The sequence below is a fragment of the Bombyx mori genome, chromosome 14, assembly GCF_030269925.1.
Source record: "Bombyx mori chromosome 14, ASM3026992v2".
Lineage (NCBI taxonomy): Eukaryota > Metazoa > Arthropoda > Insecta > Lepidoptera > Bombycidae > Bombyx > Bombyx mori.
Genome location: NC_085120.1, coordinates 1,828,033 through 1,844,148, shown reverse-complemented (window position 1 = coordinate 1,844,148; position 16,116 = coordinate 1,828,033). Strand labels below are relative to the sequence as shown.

General features: G+C 38.8%; 1 protein-coding gene across 2 annotated transcripts in view; it reads left to right on the top strand.

The window, feature by feature from the left end:
- The window catches only part of PTSP (prothoracicostatic peptide), a 90,226-nt gene that overhangs the window by 60,699 nt on the left and 13,411 nt on the right, over positions 1-16,116 (top strand). For both annotated transcript variants that reach the window (XM_012697121.4, NM_001043425.1), the window contains 1 exon segment: positions 15,703-15,792. In XM_012697121.4, the coding sequence (XP_012552575.1) occupies positions 15,703-15,792 (90 nt within the window).

The window sequence follows — 16,116 nt, the reverse complement described above, 5'->3', positions numbered from 1 at the left end:
CTATCCTCTATAGCTTTCTGAGGGTATGGCACGTACTTTAAGCTAGGCACGTAGACTCTTCAGTAGCAGGCAGCTTTTCTGGATTCTCGTCAGTGAGAAAGTACTCATCATGAAGTGAGTCGCACGTTAATTTTCCTTCGAAGGCAATAAAAAAGACACGTGCGATATCGAAACTCGCTGTAACACATTAATCTCGAGTCGAGAAATAAAAACTTGTCATCAACACGTGTCTCCCGGAGCGTTCGTTACGTCACGCAACACCTGCGAGCTTCCCTTCGAGCTTACGTGACTTAAGTTACATGGACGTGTTGAAGCTTTATAATTGGTTAAATTCACAATTTTTAAACTGTATTTTGAAAAGCTAGTGCTTTTATCTGTCTATCTATCTATACATATTCGCAACAGGTTTGAAATTAAGTGATTACCGTGTCTCGTATCCACAACCCTCAGAATTTTTTTTATTGCTTAGACGGGTGGACGAGCTCACAGCCCACCTGGTGTTAAATGGTTACTGGAGGCCATAGGCATCTACAACGTAAATGCGGCACCCACCTTGAGTACCTCAGTATTGTTATAGACTTAACTAAAAGAGACTGAGACACCTTCAAATTCCAAGCCGTTTTAACTTTAAGCTTTTGACACGACACGAGTACATATGTGTGTGTACATTATCTACTTCAACACTAGAACGTTAGACGAAACTTATTATTGATTGCCCCTGAAAGTTTCCGAAAAGTCAGGAGGACTCCATTCAGAACCCGCAAAAGCAACTCAACACTCAAACAAAGCCTTAGTTTCGTCATAAGGACGTGTTCTTCTTGTAGAGATTAGCGTTTTCAAATAAAACACTTTTCGCTTAATAATGTACTGGTGGTAGGGGGTCTTGTGAATCCGCGCGGGTAGGTATCACCACCCTGTCTATTTCTGCCGTGAAGCAGCCATGCGTTTCGGTTTGAAGGGTGGGGTAGCCGTTGTATTGTAAAAACGGAGACCTTAGAACTCATGTCGTGAGGTGGGTGGGTTACGTTGTAGATTGGTCATCGTGGCCTAAAGGATAAGACGTCCGGTGCATTCGAGTTGAGCGTTGCACCGGTGTTCAAATCCCAGGCGGGTACCAATTTTTATAATGAAATACGTACTCAACAAATGTTCACGATTGACTTCCACGGTGAAGGAATAACATTGTGTAATAAAAATCAAACCCGCAAAATTATAATTTGCGTAATTACTGGTGGTGGGACCTATTGTGAGTTCGCGCGGAAATGTACCACCGCCCTGCCTATTTCTGCCGTGAAGCAGTAATGCGTTTCGATTTGAAGGGTAGGGCAGCCGTTGTAACTATACTGAGACCTTAGAACTTATTTCAAGGTGGGTGGCGCATTTACGTTGTAGATGTCTATGGGCTACAGTAACCACTTAAGACCAGGTGGGCTGTGAGCTCGTCTACCCATCTAAGCAATAAAAAATAAATCAATAAAAGAATATAGGTATTTAAGTTGTAGCGGGTAGTCATCATACAACTCAAAATATTTGACAGATGCCTGAATCTCGCTTACGATATTTTCAAGATAAGCTTGCATATTTTTTTATTTTCCTTGTAAGCAGACGAGCATACAGCTCACCTGTTGGCGAGTGATTACCGTCGCCCATGGACTTCAGCAATGCTAAGAGCAGAGCCGAGTCGCTGCCTACCGTTAAGTACTGTCCACTAACCTCGTTTGAAGAAGGACATCTCATAGTGCTCGGGAAACACTGGAGGACGTCTATGGGCTCCATTAACTACTTAACACCAGGTGGGCTGCGAGCTCATGTCGTGATCATTTAACGCGTCTGAAGGCATACATGATTAGAGTGAGATACCTTATGAGCTATGAAACGGTAGCTGTTCTAATTGAGACTAAATAAAAATATTTAGCTCGTCGTATCGCTGTTTCTAAATCACAGCCGAACCCGCCATGCAGTAAGAATCCTTTGTTTGAGACGTTTCTCCTACTTTTGGAAATCATCATTTTGACTATCACACAATAAGGACACGGACAAAAGAAACGTTGTATGTCACGTATTCTCGATGAGAACTCTTTGTCTCACTTGTCGCCTTCAAATTTTAGAGTCGATCTTAACTGAGAACCAATAAGGACTATTTTCGGAGCGACGTCAATGATGTTGTGGAACTTTTGTAATTTTTTTAAGTTATACTTCTTTAGGCGCGTTATGAAAAATTGATGAGAGTAAAATTTTACGATGCGCGCGCACCGTGACATAAAATTAACAGAATGAAGTTGCCCACTAAATCGCTCATTACAATACGACCGACGTAACTTGGCGAGTCTGAATATAGCCGCAGGTGAACTTTCCGAACCGTACCGAGAATTACCGAATTTATACGATGTCAAGAAAAGGGATGTCCAATATGCGTGTTTGAGGATGTTGTTTAATCGATTTTTTTTTTCAAATTGATTAAAAAAAAAAAATTATAAAAATAAAGTGTAACTTCTTACGCGCGTACATAAGTACACGCACCCTTTTTTATTTGCACACGTTACTACACTCCAAGAGAGTTTTGCTATTGAGTATTGTTCCCGCTTTCCTCTTCCTCGTCCCTGCATCGTGTTCCTCACTGCTGAGGGTCGTGACCTTTACCGAGCACTTTTGTTCGAACTATGTTTCTCCATTCATTCCAGTCCTCTACGCAGTGGATAGCGACATTGATGCTGGAGTCCAATGTCGTCTTAATTTGGTCGGACCAACGCATGGTACTACGCCCTTTTGGCCTATTTCCCTCCACTTTACTTTATTAAATCAACTCCTATATCCCAACCACATATATGAGGTCGGCGTACATAAACGTGAACCATCTAAGCATCATTAAAACTTCATATATGTATGTATGTACTAATATACTTATCTATACTAATATATAAATCTGAAGAGTTTGTTTGTTTGAGCGCGCTAATCTCAGGAATTACTGGTCTGATTTGAAAAATTCTTTCAGTTTCAGATAGCTCATTTAATGAGGAAGGCTATAGGTTATATAACATCACGGTAAGACCAATACAAGTGGAGCACCAATAAAGAATGTTTCAAAATAGGCGATTTAAATAGCTAGTTAACATTCTATAATTCAAATGTATTTTCACTTTCTAATGTGGCAAAAGCTAGTGTATGTATATGACGCAGATTGGGTCGGTCGACATCTTAATTATTTTTTGACATAGAGGGCGTATGGTGGGTAGTCGTGCTTTTGCAATCTCTTTAGATTGAGCTGTGCAAAGCGATGACAGTTCCGAGACGTCTTCACTCTTCTTAAGTCAGGCTATGAATGACCCGATATCTTATATATTTTTTGACATACTTGGCGTATGGTGGGTAGTCGTGCAAAGAGAATGAGCTGTGCAAAGCGATGACAGTTCCAGAACGTCTTCACTCTTCTTAAGTCAGGCAATGAATGTGCTTTGATTTAACCCGAGCGATGACAACTCGACTCTTCCGAAGCACGCCACCCGAAGTGAGCCGATGTTTGACGAGTAGTTGCAGCTCGTATCCCCTAGATGGCGCGCTTCGTTTATCATATACAGATGTAACATATACATTTTATTACAATCTCACGGTTTTTTATTCTAATGACAATGATAATTATAATGATATTAATTCGGACGTTTTGAACACTTTAAGATAGATACGGACAACTTTAGTGCTTACAAAAATTATTCTAATAATGTAATCGCGAAATCAAAACACAATACTATGCTATATATAAGCACCAGCGGCATTTATTTTTGTACTAGCTTTCAGAATAGTTGAGATAATAACGCGTGTACACTGTTATCTTTTTATCCTAACGAAACTTCGCTTTAGTCACGATCAAAAGAAATAAAAAAACGATGTCAAAAAGAACTACTTATGACGCTTTTATCGAAACAAGCTGACAGATTCCATGCATGAAATGGGTCTGAATTCTACCGAAAAAAAAACCACAAACTAGCGTATTATGTAGTATATTTTTTATTTATTGCTTAGATGGGTGGACGAGCTCACAGCCCACCTGGTGTTAAGTCACGTTAAGTGGTTACTGGAGCCCATAGACATCTACAACGTAGATGCGCCACCCACCTTGAGATATAAGTTCTAAGGTCTCAGTATAGTTACAACGGCTACCCCACCCTTCGAACCGAAATGCATTACTGCTTCACGGCGGAAATAGGCAAGGCGGTGGTACCTACCCGTGCGGACTCCCAAGAGGTCCTACCACCAGTAGGTGGCTCTTTCTTGATCAAAATAGGCAACGAAACAAATATTACATTATTATGATTTTTTTTCAATTATTTAATAACGCGGTAATATTCATTTTGCTTCTCACAAACTTAGCATATTTGAATTCAAACACGGAATCGTTTGAAAACCATTCCCCACAAAACCCGAACTTCGGACCGCGGCTCGCATTTGCATCTCTTGGTTCGAGCAGAGCCGGATCCCTACGTACTTAACATAAAACCGTTAATTAATTCCACACTCATATGGGTTTACCGCATTTTGCATATTACCAACAAAAAAATAAATGTATTTTATGAAATGTAATATTATTATGTTGATCTAATTTTTGTATTAGATCTATACTAATATTATAAAGAGGAAAGTTTTGTTTGTTTGTTTGTTTCGAATAGGCTCCGAAACTACTGGACCGATTTGAAAAATTATTTTTCCATTAGAAGCCGACATTGTCCCTGATGAACATAGGCAATTTTTTTTTTTTTATTATTATTTTTTTTTCATCTGTGTTTTAATGTTTCCGAAGCGAAGCGAGGGCGGGTCGCTAGTTACAAATAAAAATTACATCCTTCATTTTTAATTTATCAGCTATAATCAAAACGATCACATCAGAATTGTCGTTCGTTCCAAATCTATAGGCTTGCACAAATCTGAAATGATAATAAGCTAACTAATCTGTAATTGTAACAATCTGTATCTAACTACTCTCTGTCAATAACAAATTTTACGAGGGAAACATTCCCGCTGCTTTACTTCATCATTGACTTTTTGCTTGATATTATATTGACATTTCTTCTTTTCTTTTTACTTGTTAAATTTGAATTTCAAGTATGTTTTCATGGCCGATGAATTGCCAATGTACGCCGTTATTGTCACATGCATCAGGCCATAAATGAAATAGTTTTATTTTCAATGTTAAACGTTTGTGATGTGGCAGTACTTTTTTTAATAAATAAATCATTTAACTAAAATACAAAAAAAAACAAGCATCTCATATATTAATAAAGTAAGCAACAAAACGGGATTTCATTTTATCATCAGATACACTCTGAAACGAAAATCCCTTCGTAATTGTGAGCATAAGTTATAACAGATAAAATTATACGCGCGTACCTTTTCAGTACCTAAGCCTACAAGGCCCAATGAAATCGATACTGCAACATAAATAGTGTCACCCGATGACCTATACTGAACCAATATAAAAAGAGCTCATATTCAACGCACTGTTACCTTAATCTGAACTATAAATACTTAAGTGAAACATGAACATGGCTCAAGGTGCATTGGACAACGCTTCGTATCAGTATTAAAGCCAATTATTAGAGTATTTTATTTTCAAACTGTTTTGTTTTAATCGTAAGCACACAGGCCTTATTTATACAAGCCGTACTCGCCCGCTTCGCTGGGCATTTAAATTTAACAGTATTATTTAATTTCATTATTATTAGGGAGTCCAACACTCATATAAATATTAGCCTATCCATTAAGTACATGTATTTTCTACACGGGTACCAAGTTTTAAGTCAATCGGATGCATGGTTCAGGTGTTATAACGGAACATCCGTAAAAACCACTGCAGATTTATAAATTAGTATAGATTATATTAGTCAGTTGACATTTTTTGTACCTATTCAGTGATAGCCTGACAGGCTATTCCAATTTCGCGCGGGCGGATAGGTGAGCTCACGGGTTCAACATGAGGAGAATTTTCTAACACTAGCCCTAGATAGAGCAGTGCTTCGCAGAATCTACCACCGGATCGGAATCTTTACCCACTGAGAAAATCCAGCGAGAATCTCAGAAGCCTGTGTCTATGGGTTAATTCGCTCGTCGAACCCTTCGTCGTAATCGGCGAGTTCGACGAGGACGGTGACCGGTGCTTGAGGGTCCTAAAAGCACCGGAGTGGATCCGGGGATTCCGGCAAGACATGTTTCGGGCGATCGCGGCTTTGCATTGCCCCGTCCCCCTTGTCGGATATGATTTGACATAATATGAATTATATATAAGTACTGTATAGGGCTGTATACTCTAGTTATGTAAAGCTAACCCTCCTATAAAACGTTAGATACGTTCCTATCGTGTTATACTCGTATGAGACTAGAAGCCAGTCAGTACAAAAAGGAGAGTATCTAAATGATACATCTCAACTACACCTTTATTTTATTACATTTATTATTGAAGTGAAAACTTCTTTAGAATCGTTGTGATTTCAAACCGGATGCAACGGAAAAAACGACAGGTAAGAGACACAAATACAAAAATGTGTAGGATGAAGCCAGCAAAGAATGAGACAGAAATATACATACTATTTAATACAGCGCCATCTGTGAGATTTTTTAATACTAACGTGTGTATGAAAGTTCTTGTAGTGAATTTTAATTTAGGATTATCCGTGAAATTAAAATATCAATTCACAGAGGGCGCTACCTTACAATTATTTACTAATGACAAAATTTTACATATACTTAAGACGTTTAGGATAATTGTATTTTAATTTTGGAAGGTTTCACTTCTACCACGTGTGAATTGCACACATTTTATTTTTTATTTTTTATTACAGTAAAATTTCGGTTATTCTCATTTATTGTGTATCATCACTACATAGTATAAAACAAAGTCACTTTCTCTGTCCCTATATCCCTATGTATGCTTAAATCTTTAAAACTACGCAACGGATTTTGATACGTTTTTTTTTTAATAGATAATAGAGCGATTGAAGAGGAAGGTTTATATGTATAATAACATCCATTAAATAGTGGAGAAATCAATAATAAATTACAGTTTTCGAAGCGAAGCGTGGGCGGGTTGCTAGTAATATATAATGTTATGTTATAAATAATTTTAAACTAAAATCACGTTATCGTGTTGTAGAATTACCGTGTTATAAGAGGGTTTTGGCGATTTTTTCTTTTCGTGTTGTAGTGGACCGTGTTGTAAAATCCCGTGTTTATCCTATAAGGGTTACCTGTATTGCAAACCTGCAGTGGATAGTGCTGACAAATTTTGCCGCGAAACAGTCGCTCATTCCGAATTCAATAGAGAAACAGCCGTAACTAAACACATTTGAAATTTTGACATAAAAAAAAAATATACAAACCAATTACGATACGCATGAAAACACAATCATCATTTATTTTATATTTTTTATTCTCCTCAGTTTTATTCAACTGGAATTTCCGTGACAGGTCAGAAAGTAACAAACGTACTGAGGACGTCAGAGCCGCAAAGTGACAATTTTAAAGGACCTATTGCTCGAATAACTTTTGTTCCGCCTGGCTCCGACCCCGACAGTGATCATTTCACGACGCGCTCCTTACCATGATAAAAATAGGCATTTACGTTAAAACTAAATTAGTTTTGGTAAAAATAAAAAACTTATAAATTTAACCTTCAAATCCGTCTATTTCTCCTTTTTTTTTATTGCTTAGATGGGTGGACGAGCTCACAGCCCACCTGGTGTTAAGTGATTACTGGAGCCCATAGACATCTACAACGTAAATGCGCCACCCACCTTTAGATATAAGTTCTACTGTGGTAGGATACTGGTGGTAGGACCTCTTGTGAGTCCGCGCGGGTAGGTGCCACCGCCCTGCCTATTTCTGCCGTGAAGCAGTCATGCGTTTCAGTTTGAAGGGTGGGGCAGCCGTTGTATCTATACTGAGACCTTAGAACTTATATCTCAAGGTGGGTGGCGCATTTACGTTGTAGATGTCTATGGGGCTCCAGTAACCACATAACAGCAAGGATTCCACATGACCACGACAGCTCTGCCGAGAGCAGCCGACTATGATGGTGATGATAATCGAACACGTGTTCGCTGGTGTTGTTTAACAAAACAATATTTGTGACATCAAAAGGGTTCAAGGCGGTACTGCATTGCGACGTAGGACGCTTCTCAAGCTTCTTCTTACGTCTGAAAGTATTACACGTTCAATAGAATTCGTAATGTATGGATTCCTTTTGTAGAACCGTAATTGTTCTCGTCGTATCGATGTAAGCATTTAACGAAGTATTTATATAGCTTCTTTTTTTTTTTTTATTGCCTTTCTAGGCAGACGAGCATACGGCCCACCTGATGGTGAGTGGTTACCGTCGCCCATGGACTTCAGCAATGCCAAGGGCAGAGCCAAGCCGCTGCCTACCGCTTAATACTCTCCACAAGCCTCGTTTGAAGAAGGACATGTCATAGCGCTCGGGAAACACCGTGGAGGGGAGCTCATTCCATAGCCGGATGGTACGTGGCAAAAAAGATCTCTGGAAACGCACTGTGGATGACCGCAGTGGCTCCAGGTAGTATGGATGAACTCTACTCCGGTGGCGGGCGGTGCGATGGTAAAAACGAGACGTTGGTATCATCTCGAACAATTCCTCACAGTTCAGGTATATATCGATGGGTATTTGATTCAAGCAACATCTTTGCAAATATACGGCAGAACCATTTAATGTTTAAAATTTTAAAATGATAAAAATAATAAATAAATAAAAAAGAAGGTGACGATAACCTCTCACTATCAAGTGGGCCGTATGCTCGTCTGCCTACAAGGGCAATAAAAAAAAAAGATGTGTGTTGTCCTGGGACACCGGATAGGAACGAAGTTCCTTATTATAAAAATATTAATTTTAAGCCCTATTCGAGGAATAAAGAAAATAAAACCGGAGGTTTCGCAACAACCCACGGTCATTCGGTAACGTGCGAACTTATTGTGGTACACTTCATTCACGGTTGTTTGCATAAGAGTTAGTGATTGCGCAAACGAGCGCTCTGAGATTATGGTCAATGAATGATAAAAAATGTTATTTTTTGTACGTTATTACAAAGTTAAGTCGTACACTGTGTGCATTACTAACAAAAATCTTACGTTACGGACATTTTTTCCCGGTTAGGTTACCCCTCCGCATCGTCCCATAAGGAACTTCGTTCCAAAAGAATATAAATGAAAAATATATCATGACAATAAAGTTCTCCAGCTATTTGAATAGGGTAAACTAAATTGAAGGTCAATTCAAAACATCGACTTGTTAAATAACCAAATAAAACGCATCTTTAATTACAAATATTAAGGTAGCATATCTATTAAGCGAAATGTCACTTAAGACAAATAACCTTTTATCCCTCGATATAATGATCATACTATTTAGTCTTTACCACCTTAAAGCAATTCATAAGAACTATTTAGTGGTACAGCAGGAAACGACAAAGATAAGATCAGCCAAGGAGATTCTGTTTTTCTATTTACTTCTCGGGAATTTATAAAAAGTTTTTAATATAATAATAATTCCATTAAAATTATACAAAATTCGTAATCTAGCCCTGTACATTTATCTCATGTCGGTACATATCATGAGGTCTATTGTTCAAACTCAGGGTAAAATACAATGAAGTTGAGCCCTTACGGAGACATGTATCGTACACCAAAACTGAAATGTGCTATGTGCATTTCGTCTCTTGGAATCTCGACTTTAAACAGTTGAGTTCTCGTCGAGTTTTCTGTGCATGTCGCTTGACTTGCGGAGATGCGAATATCGTCCTTAAACAACTTTAAAGTTAATGGTTGATGAAATGATTTTTGATACGCCGCAGTCTTCATTGATGTAGATAACCTCAGAAACTGTGTGAGACTATTTTTCTTCCTACCTATGCTGATAGCCTTGAGAGGCTATTTCAGCTTCATCCTAACGAGCTCACGGGGCTCAAACCGGAGAATTGCTAACACTGGCCCTAGCAAGAGCAGTGCTTCGCAGAATCTACCACCGGATCGGAAACGCGACCTACTGAGAAGATCCGGCGAGAAACTCAGTGGGCTGTGTGTATGGGTTAATTTACTCCTCGAGCCCTTCGTCGCAAACGATGGGTTCGGCGAGGACGGTGACCGGTGCTTGAGGTAACTAAAAGTAGAAGAGTAATGTCGTCCCTTCAACGTTTCTTAAAAGTATTTTCACCGATTCAGGCATTAACTTTATATTAGTTACCTACTTTATATTAGGTAGTGTAAGTCACGTTTTTTTTTATTGTTTTAATGTATTTTTATGCATAACTTTAAAAATATATTAGCATTATGCACTCCTTCTCTATCTTTATATAAATACTAGCCGTATTCGCCCGCTTCGCTGGGCATTTAAAATTATCATTATTATTTATTGTCATTATTATTAGGGAGTTCAACACTCTCATATAAATATTAGCCCTATCCATTAAGTACATGTATTTTCTACATGGATACCAATTTTCAAATCAATCGGATGCATGGTTCAATAGTTATATCGGAACATCCGGAAAAACCACTGTAGGTTTATATATTGTATAGTATAGATTTCTTCTGTGCGTGTGTTTGTCACTGAACTTTTCCTAAACGGCTGGACCGATTTGAACGATTTTTTTGTATGCGTTTGGGTGATGCCCTGGATGGCTTAGATTCACAAATCAGCCCAGCAGATGGCGCTTCAGTCGGCATTTAGATTATTTTATGGCAAAACAACGTTGGCCCGGTCACCTAGTACTATATAAATACGTCAGCATAAAACATTTACCGCGCATTTTATTAATAGAAAGGTCACATCTCTCGCTAACCTATGACCCGTGGTTATTAGTTAGGGAGCGAACCTTTTTTTTTACAGTTAACTCATTGCGCGGTGATCTGTTTGAATCGAATGGACTAGCTTACATCGTCCACTATCGGAATGGCTTAACGCGATTCAATGCGTGTTTGAAACACTGATGTTGGTATTGAATTTAGCGCAGCCATTGTTACGACTTTATTATTATGGCTTTATTTAGCTTCCAATGTAAGCTGTTTCAAACAATTCACATATAGTTCAGTTGGGATATCGACCTCACGTATCGTAACGATTTGAAGCAGTTCCAATTATGTTTATGGATCTAGTGCTTATTGCAAACGGTGTGTATAGTTAGCTCCATTGCTCATCTATACATGTAAATAAAATTGGAGTGTCTGTTTGTAATAATGAAATAACCGCTTTTTACTACATGCATATGAATATATATATATGGTACATACACCAAAATAATATTTTTTACATATTTTGTCTGTCTGTCTGTCTGTTTGTTCCGGCTAATCTCTGGAACGGCTGGACCGATTTTGACGAGACTTTGACTAATAGGTAACTGATGATATAAGGAGTAACTTAAGCTACTTTTTTTGAGACTAGCTTCACCCCGCGGCGTCACCCGCGGTACGACAATAACCGCGAGTAACATCGCAGGACTTAGCTATCAATAATAAAATTTAATGTTTCACAGGCGAAGCGAGGGCGGGTCGGTAGTCTCTTAATAAGGTGTGATTAAACATACTTCTATAAGTATGTTGTGCTACTAGATAAATGTTTATGATAGGAATTAGCTATCGTCCGTTTTGTTGTTGAATTGCTCGAAATTCGAGAAATTCTATAAAAAATTTATGCCAAAATTAAACTAAGATTGAAACTGAATTTAAAATTAATAAACGTTAAATTCGCATTTAATAATGTCACTTCGTTTGGAACTCATTTAAAATTTAACATTGAGATCACGTGTGGGTAGCACGTGACGTAAATGTAATTGAACTCAGTACAGAGCGCATTAACATAATTGATATAAAATTTTAAGGGGTATAAACTCTAACTTATACCAGATTATCGGGAAGAACGGTGGCAAATCCCTTTCAAACTACATACCCGACCCAGTAGACCGAATGGTAAACCGTCGACGTCGCCCAAAGCACGTCATTGCGGATCCTCCTGATCCAATAATGGTGCTTTTAGGCACCACAAGCACCAGTCACTGTCCTCGTCGAACCCGTCGCTTGCGACGAAGGGCTCGACGAGCGAATTAACCCACAGACACAGCCCACTGAGTTTCTCGCCGGATCTTCTCAGTGGGTCGCGTTTCCGATCCGGTGGTAGATTCTGCGAAGCACTGCTCTTACTAGGGTCAGTGTTAGCAACTCTCCGGCTTAAGCCCCGTGAGCTTATTTACACACGCTAGGGTAAGCTGAAATAGCCTCTCAAGGCTATCAGCATCGGTAGGGGGGGAAACAATGCCTTTGGCCGACAGCGGACATTGCTTAATGGCCAACGATCCAACTGTTCGGAACTAGTTTCCGAACAGTTGGAACTAGTTTAAACACGACTTCGCCTCCCAAATATCGTTTGCGCAATTGGCGACATTGGCGTCATTGTGGTGTCTTCGTCTTATTGATCTTATCCCACCACGTGGGCAACATGTCCCTATCGTGGCCCATACGTCATCTCCGTACTACCAACTTCTTTCAGATGACCATACCACTACCATAATCTACCACTCTTTATTTTCTCTCTGTCACTGGCTCTAGTTAGTTACTCCCCTTATGTTTTTTTTTTATGATTGAAAGATTACTGGTGGCCCGGAGGCCTTTCCAGTTTCACCAGGACATGTGGGCGAGCAAAGGCTCAGCCAGGAGGGGTGGGATTTGCTAACAACTGCCCGAGCGCCTCCGAAGGAGACCTAACAACTCAAGAGCAACTGCTTCGCGAATGAATCTACTACCGGATCGGAATCACGACCCACTGAAAAGATCCGGCGATATTTATAATATTAGTATAGAAAACATATAATATTACACTCAAATTCGAACTTTTCACTTTTTTATGGTTGAGGGATTACTTGTGGCACGGAGGCTTTTGCACCAGGAAAGGTGGGCGAGCAAGGTCTCAGCCAGGAAAAAACAAATTTTCACATAATTGATGACACCGAATTTATAGAAACAAAGAAACCGTTTGAATTAATTCAATTATTGGAGGAACGTGATTTTCATAGTCGTCTCACACGAGTTGCCAAGTGCTTGATGTAAGTTGAAACTCCACGTACGTGTCGGCGAGTGTCTAAGTGTCTGAGATAGTTTGTTGCGACACTTTGTGAAATGGTGTACTCGCTTTCTCCTGTTTATATTTGCGAATACCGAACTTCGGACGGATAGATTGCTTCCATTCATTTCGTGGTTGTTCTTTTAGCAGTACATGGCATTCTAATGGTGGTAGGACCAGGGACGTCTTAAACTAGGATGGGGCCCTTGGGCACACAAGAATTTGAGGCCCTTTTGGAAAGTAAAAAAAGCGAATTATAATAACATTTTTTTACTGAGTATTAGACCATTTATTATAGGTAATCAAATACAGTATGATATAATATGTCATTAATGATATTAGAATGCTCCTGGTTTTTTGGTTACGATTTCGATAACGGTTTCATTCGGGATTTCTGTTGAGCAAAATCTTCTATTATAGGCATAGTATATGCCTTGTAAATATCTTCTGATTACTGATTTGTGAAAAAAGTGTAATGTGCCCGCCAAAAATTTTTTGAGAATAAACGTGTGCGAGAAATTGTCGGTCTTTCAGGGCCCCCTGAGAATGGAGGCCCTGGGCACGGGCCCCGTGTGCCCTTATGGTAAAGACGCTATTGGGTAGGAGTCCGCACAGGTAGGCACCACCACCCTGCCTATTTTTGCTGTGAATCAGTAATGCGTTTGGGTTTAAAAGTAAGACCTTAGTACCCATGTCTCAAGGTGAGTGGCGATATTTACGTTGTATATGTACCCAGTAACCACCACTTAACACCAGGCGGGCCGTGAGTTCGTCCGCCCATCTAAGCAATAAAAAATAAAAACAAAGTACATCCTTGGACGTTAAAACGTCAATGTTGCCAGCCTGAGACCTCAAAGTCTCAACACTATTATATATTATAACACCTTTTAAACAGGAACAGAGCTACTACTGGTTGCTAAGCAAAAGTCGTCGTGGCCTAAAGGATAAGACGTCCGGTGCATTCGTGTTGAAGCGATGCACCGGTGTTCGAATCCCGCAGGCGGGTACCAATTTTTCTAATGAAATATGTACTCAACAAATGTTCACGATTGACTTCCACGGTGAAGGAATAACATCGTGTAATAAAAATCAAACCCGCAAAATTATAATTTGCGTAATTACTGGTGGTAGGACCTCTTGTGAGTCCGCGCGGATAGGTACCACCGCCCTGCTTATTTCTGCCGTGAAGCAGTAATGCGTTTCGGTTTGAAGGGTGGGGTAGCCGTTGTAACTATACTGAGACCTTAGAACTTATATCTCGAGGTGGGTGGTGCATTTACGTTGTAGATGTCTATGGGCTCCAGTAACCACTTAACACCAGGTGGGCTGTGAGCTCGTCCACCCATCTAAGCAATAAAAAAAAAAAAAAAAAATTAAAAACAATAATTTTGATTAAATAGATTGTTTAGAAATAAAATAGTATCTGTCTGCGGATGTGACCTAAGACTCGTCGCATCGCTAGCTACGAGTACACCGGGCGTCTCATGTATTACGCCACTAACGCTACAGTTCCATATTATTATTTTATATATTTGATCTCCGAATCTCAAATAATATCTCGAACATCGTATAAATGAGGATAAAAATCACAAGCAAATAATGAATGGAAGCATCTAGAAAATTTTTAAGCTAACCAGCATTGGAATAAATTAATTAATGACAAGAAAATTTTAGAAAATATCCTAACGAATTATGTTTTGTATTTATTTTTAGATTATATTATGTAAAATTGTCTTCTAGATTAGTTACAAACCAGTGGTCTTCGGTATGAAAAACTATTGGCTTACACATGTTTTTTTTATTGCCCTTGTAGGCAGACGAGCATACGGCCCACCTGATGGTGAGTGGTTACCGTCGGCCGTGGACTTCAGCAATGCCAGGAGCGAAGCCAAGCCGCTGCCTACCCTTAAATGTGTAAAAGTCAAAGCACTATAGAAGGAGCATCTCTGAGAATAAAAAAATAAATTATATTTACATTATTAAGCTCAACTAAAATATTACATTACAAATATTACAGATCATGAAATAACTTTCAAAATCGAGTCACCTAGAAAATGACAAAAAAATACAACCGAATTTAGTACGTCCCATTTGATTTAACATTGGTTAAAATTAACCTGTGCCAGTCGAGTTGATGTGTACATACATGCAAAGCCATGTAAGGACTTAATAGTTAAGCTGGATACTTATTTATACTTATTGTACACAAAGAAAATACAATAAAAAAAAAAAAACAGATTTAAAGAATGTCTAAATACTATGTACAAAGGCGAGCTTAACTCATTCATGAGTTTTCTTCCAGCAAACCAATAGCAGAGTGAAATACGATGTATAAGAGGGGAATAGTGTACAATATAAAAGCTATTAAAGTATGATTTTTAAACTAAGCTTTTAAAAAAAAAAAAAAACTAATATAAAATGAAAAATACATATAAATACTTATATACTTATACTTAATAGTTAAGCTGGATAAATAAACCAACATACATGTACCTTCAAAATGTCACACTCCTCCTGTATGTGAGGGGTCTTGTAGAAATAGATTTAATTTGATGGAGACTGATATAATTGAAGGATGTTATTCTCATTGTCCACAGATGCGTTGGTGTTTATTCGCGCTGTGGGTGTTCGGCGTGGCCACTGTGGTCACGGCTGCCGAGGAGCCTCATCATGACGCTGCGCCACAGGTCAGTCAATGGTCATCAGCAGCGTTTGATAATTCTTCAAGTTTTAAAAGTTACAGTGAACATTTCTAAAATCTATAATTTGCAGTAACACAATAATTCGCATTGCATATTTCATTCTGTGGGCTTCAATCACCTTCTCGGCAATCAAAGTTTATCTTATATCTTTAAACGAGCAATTCTTGTATATAAATATATATATATAATCTGAATCTCGGAAACGGCTCCAACGATTTTCATAAAATTTACTACACAGGGTATTTCGGGGGCAATAAATAGATCTAGCTACGATTTGTTTTCAGAAAATGTCGTTTTATTCGTGTTTTC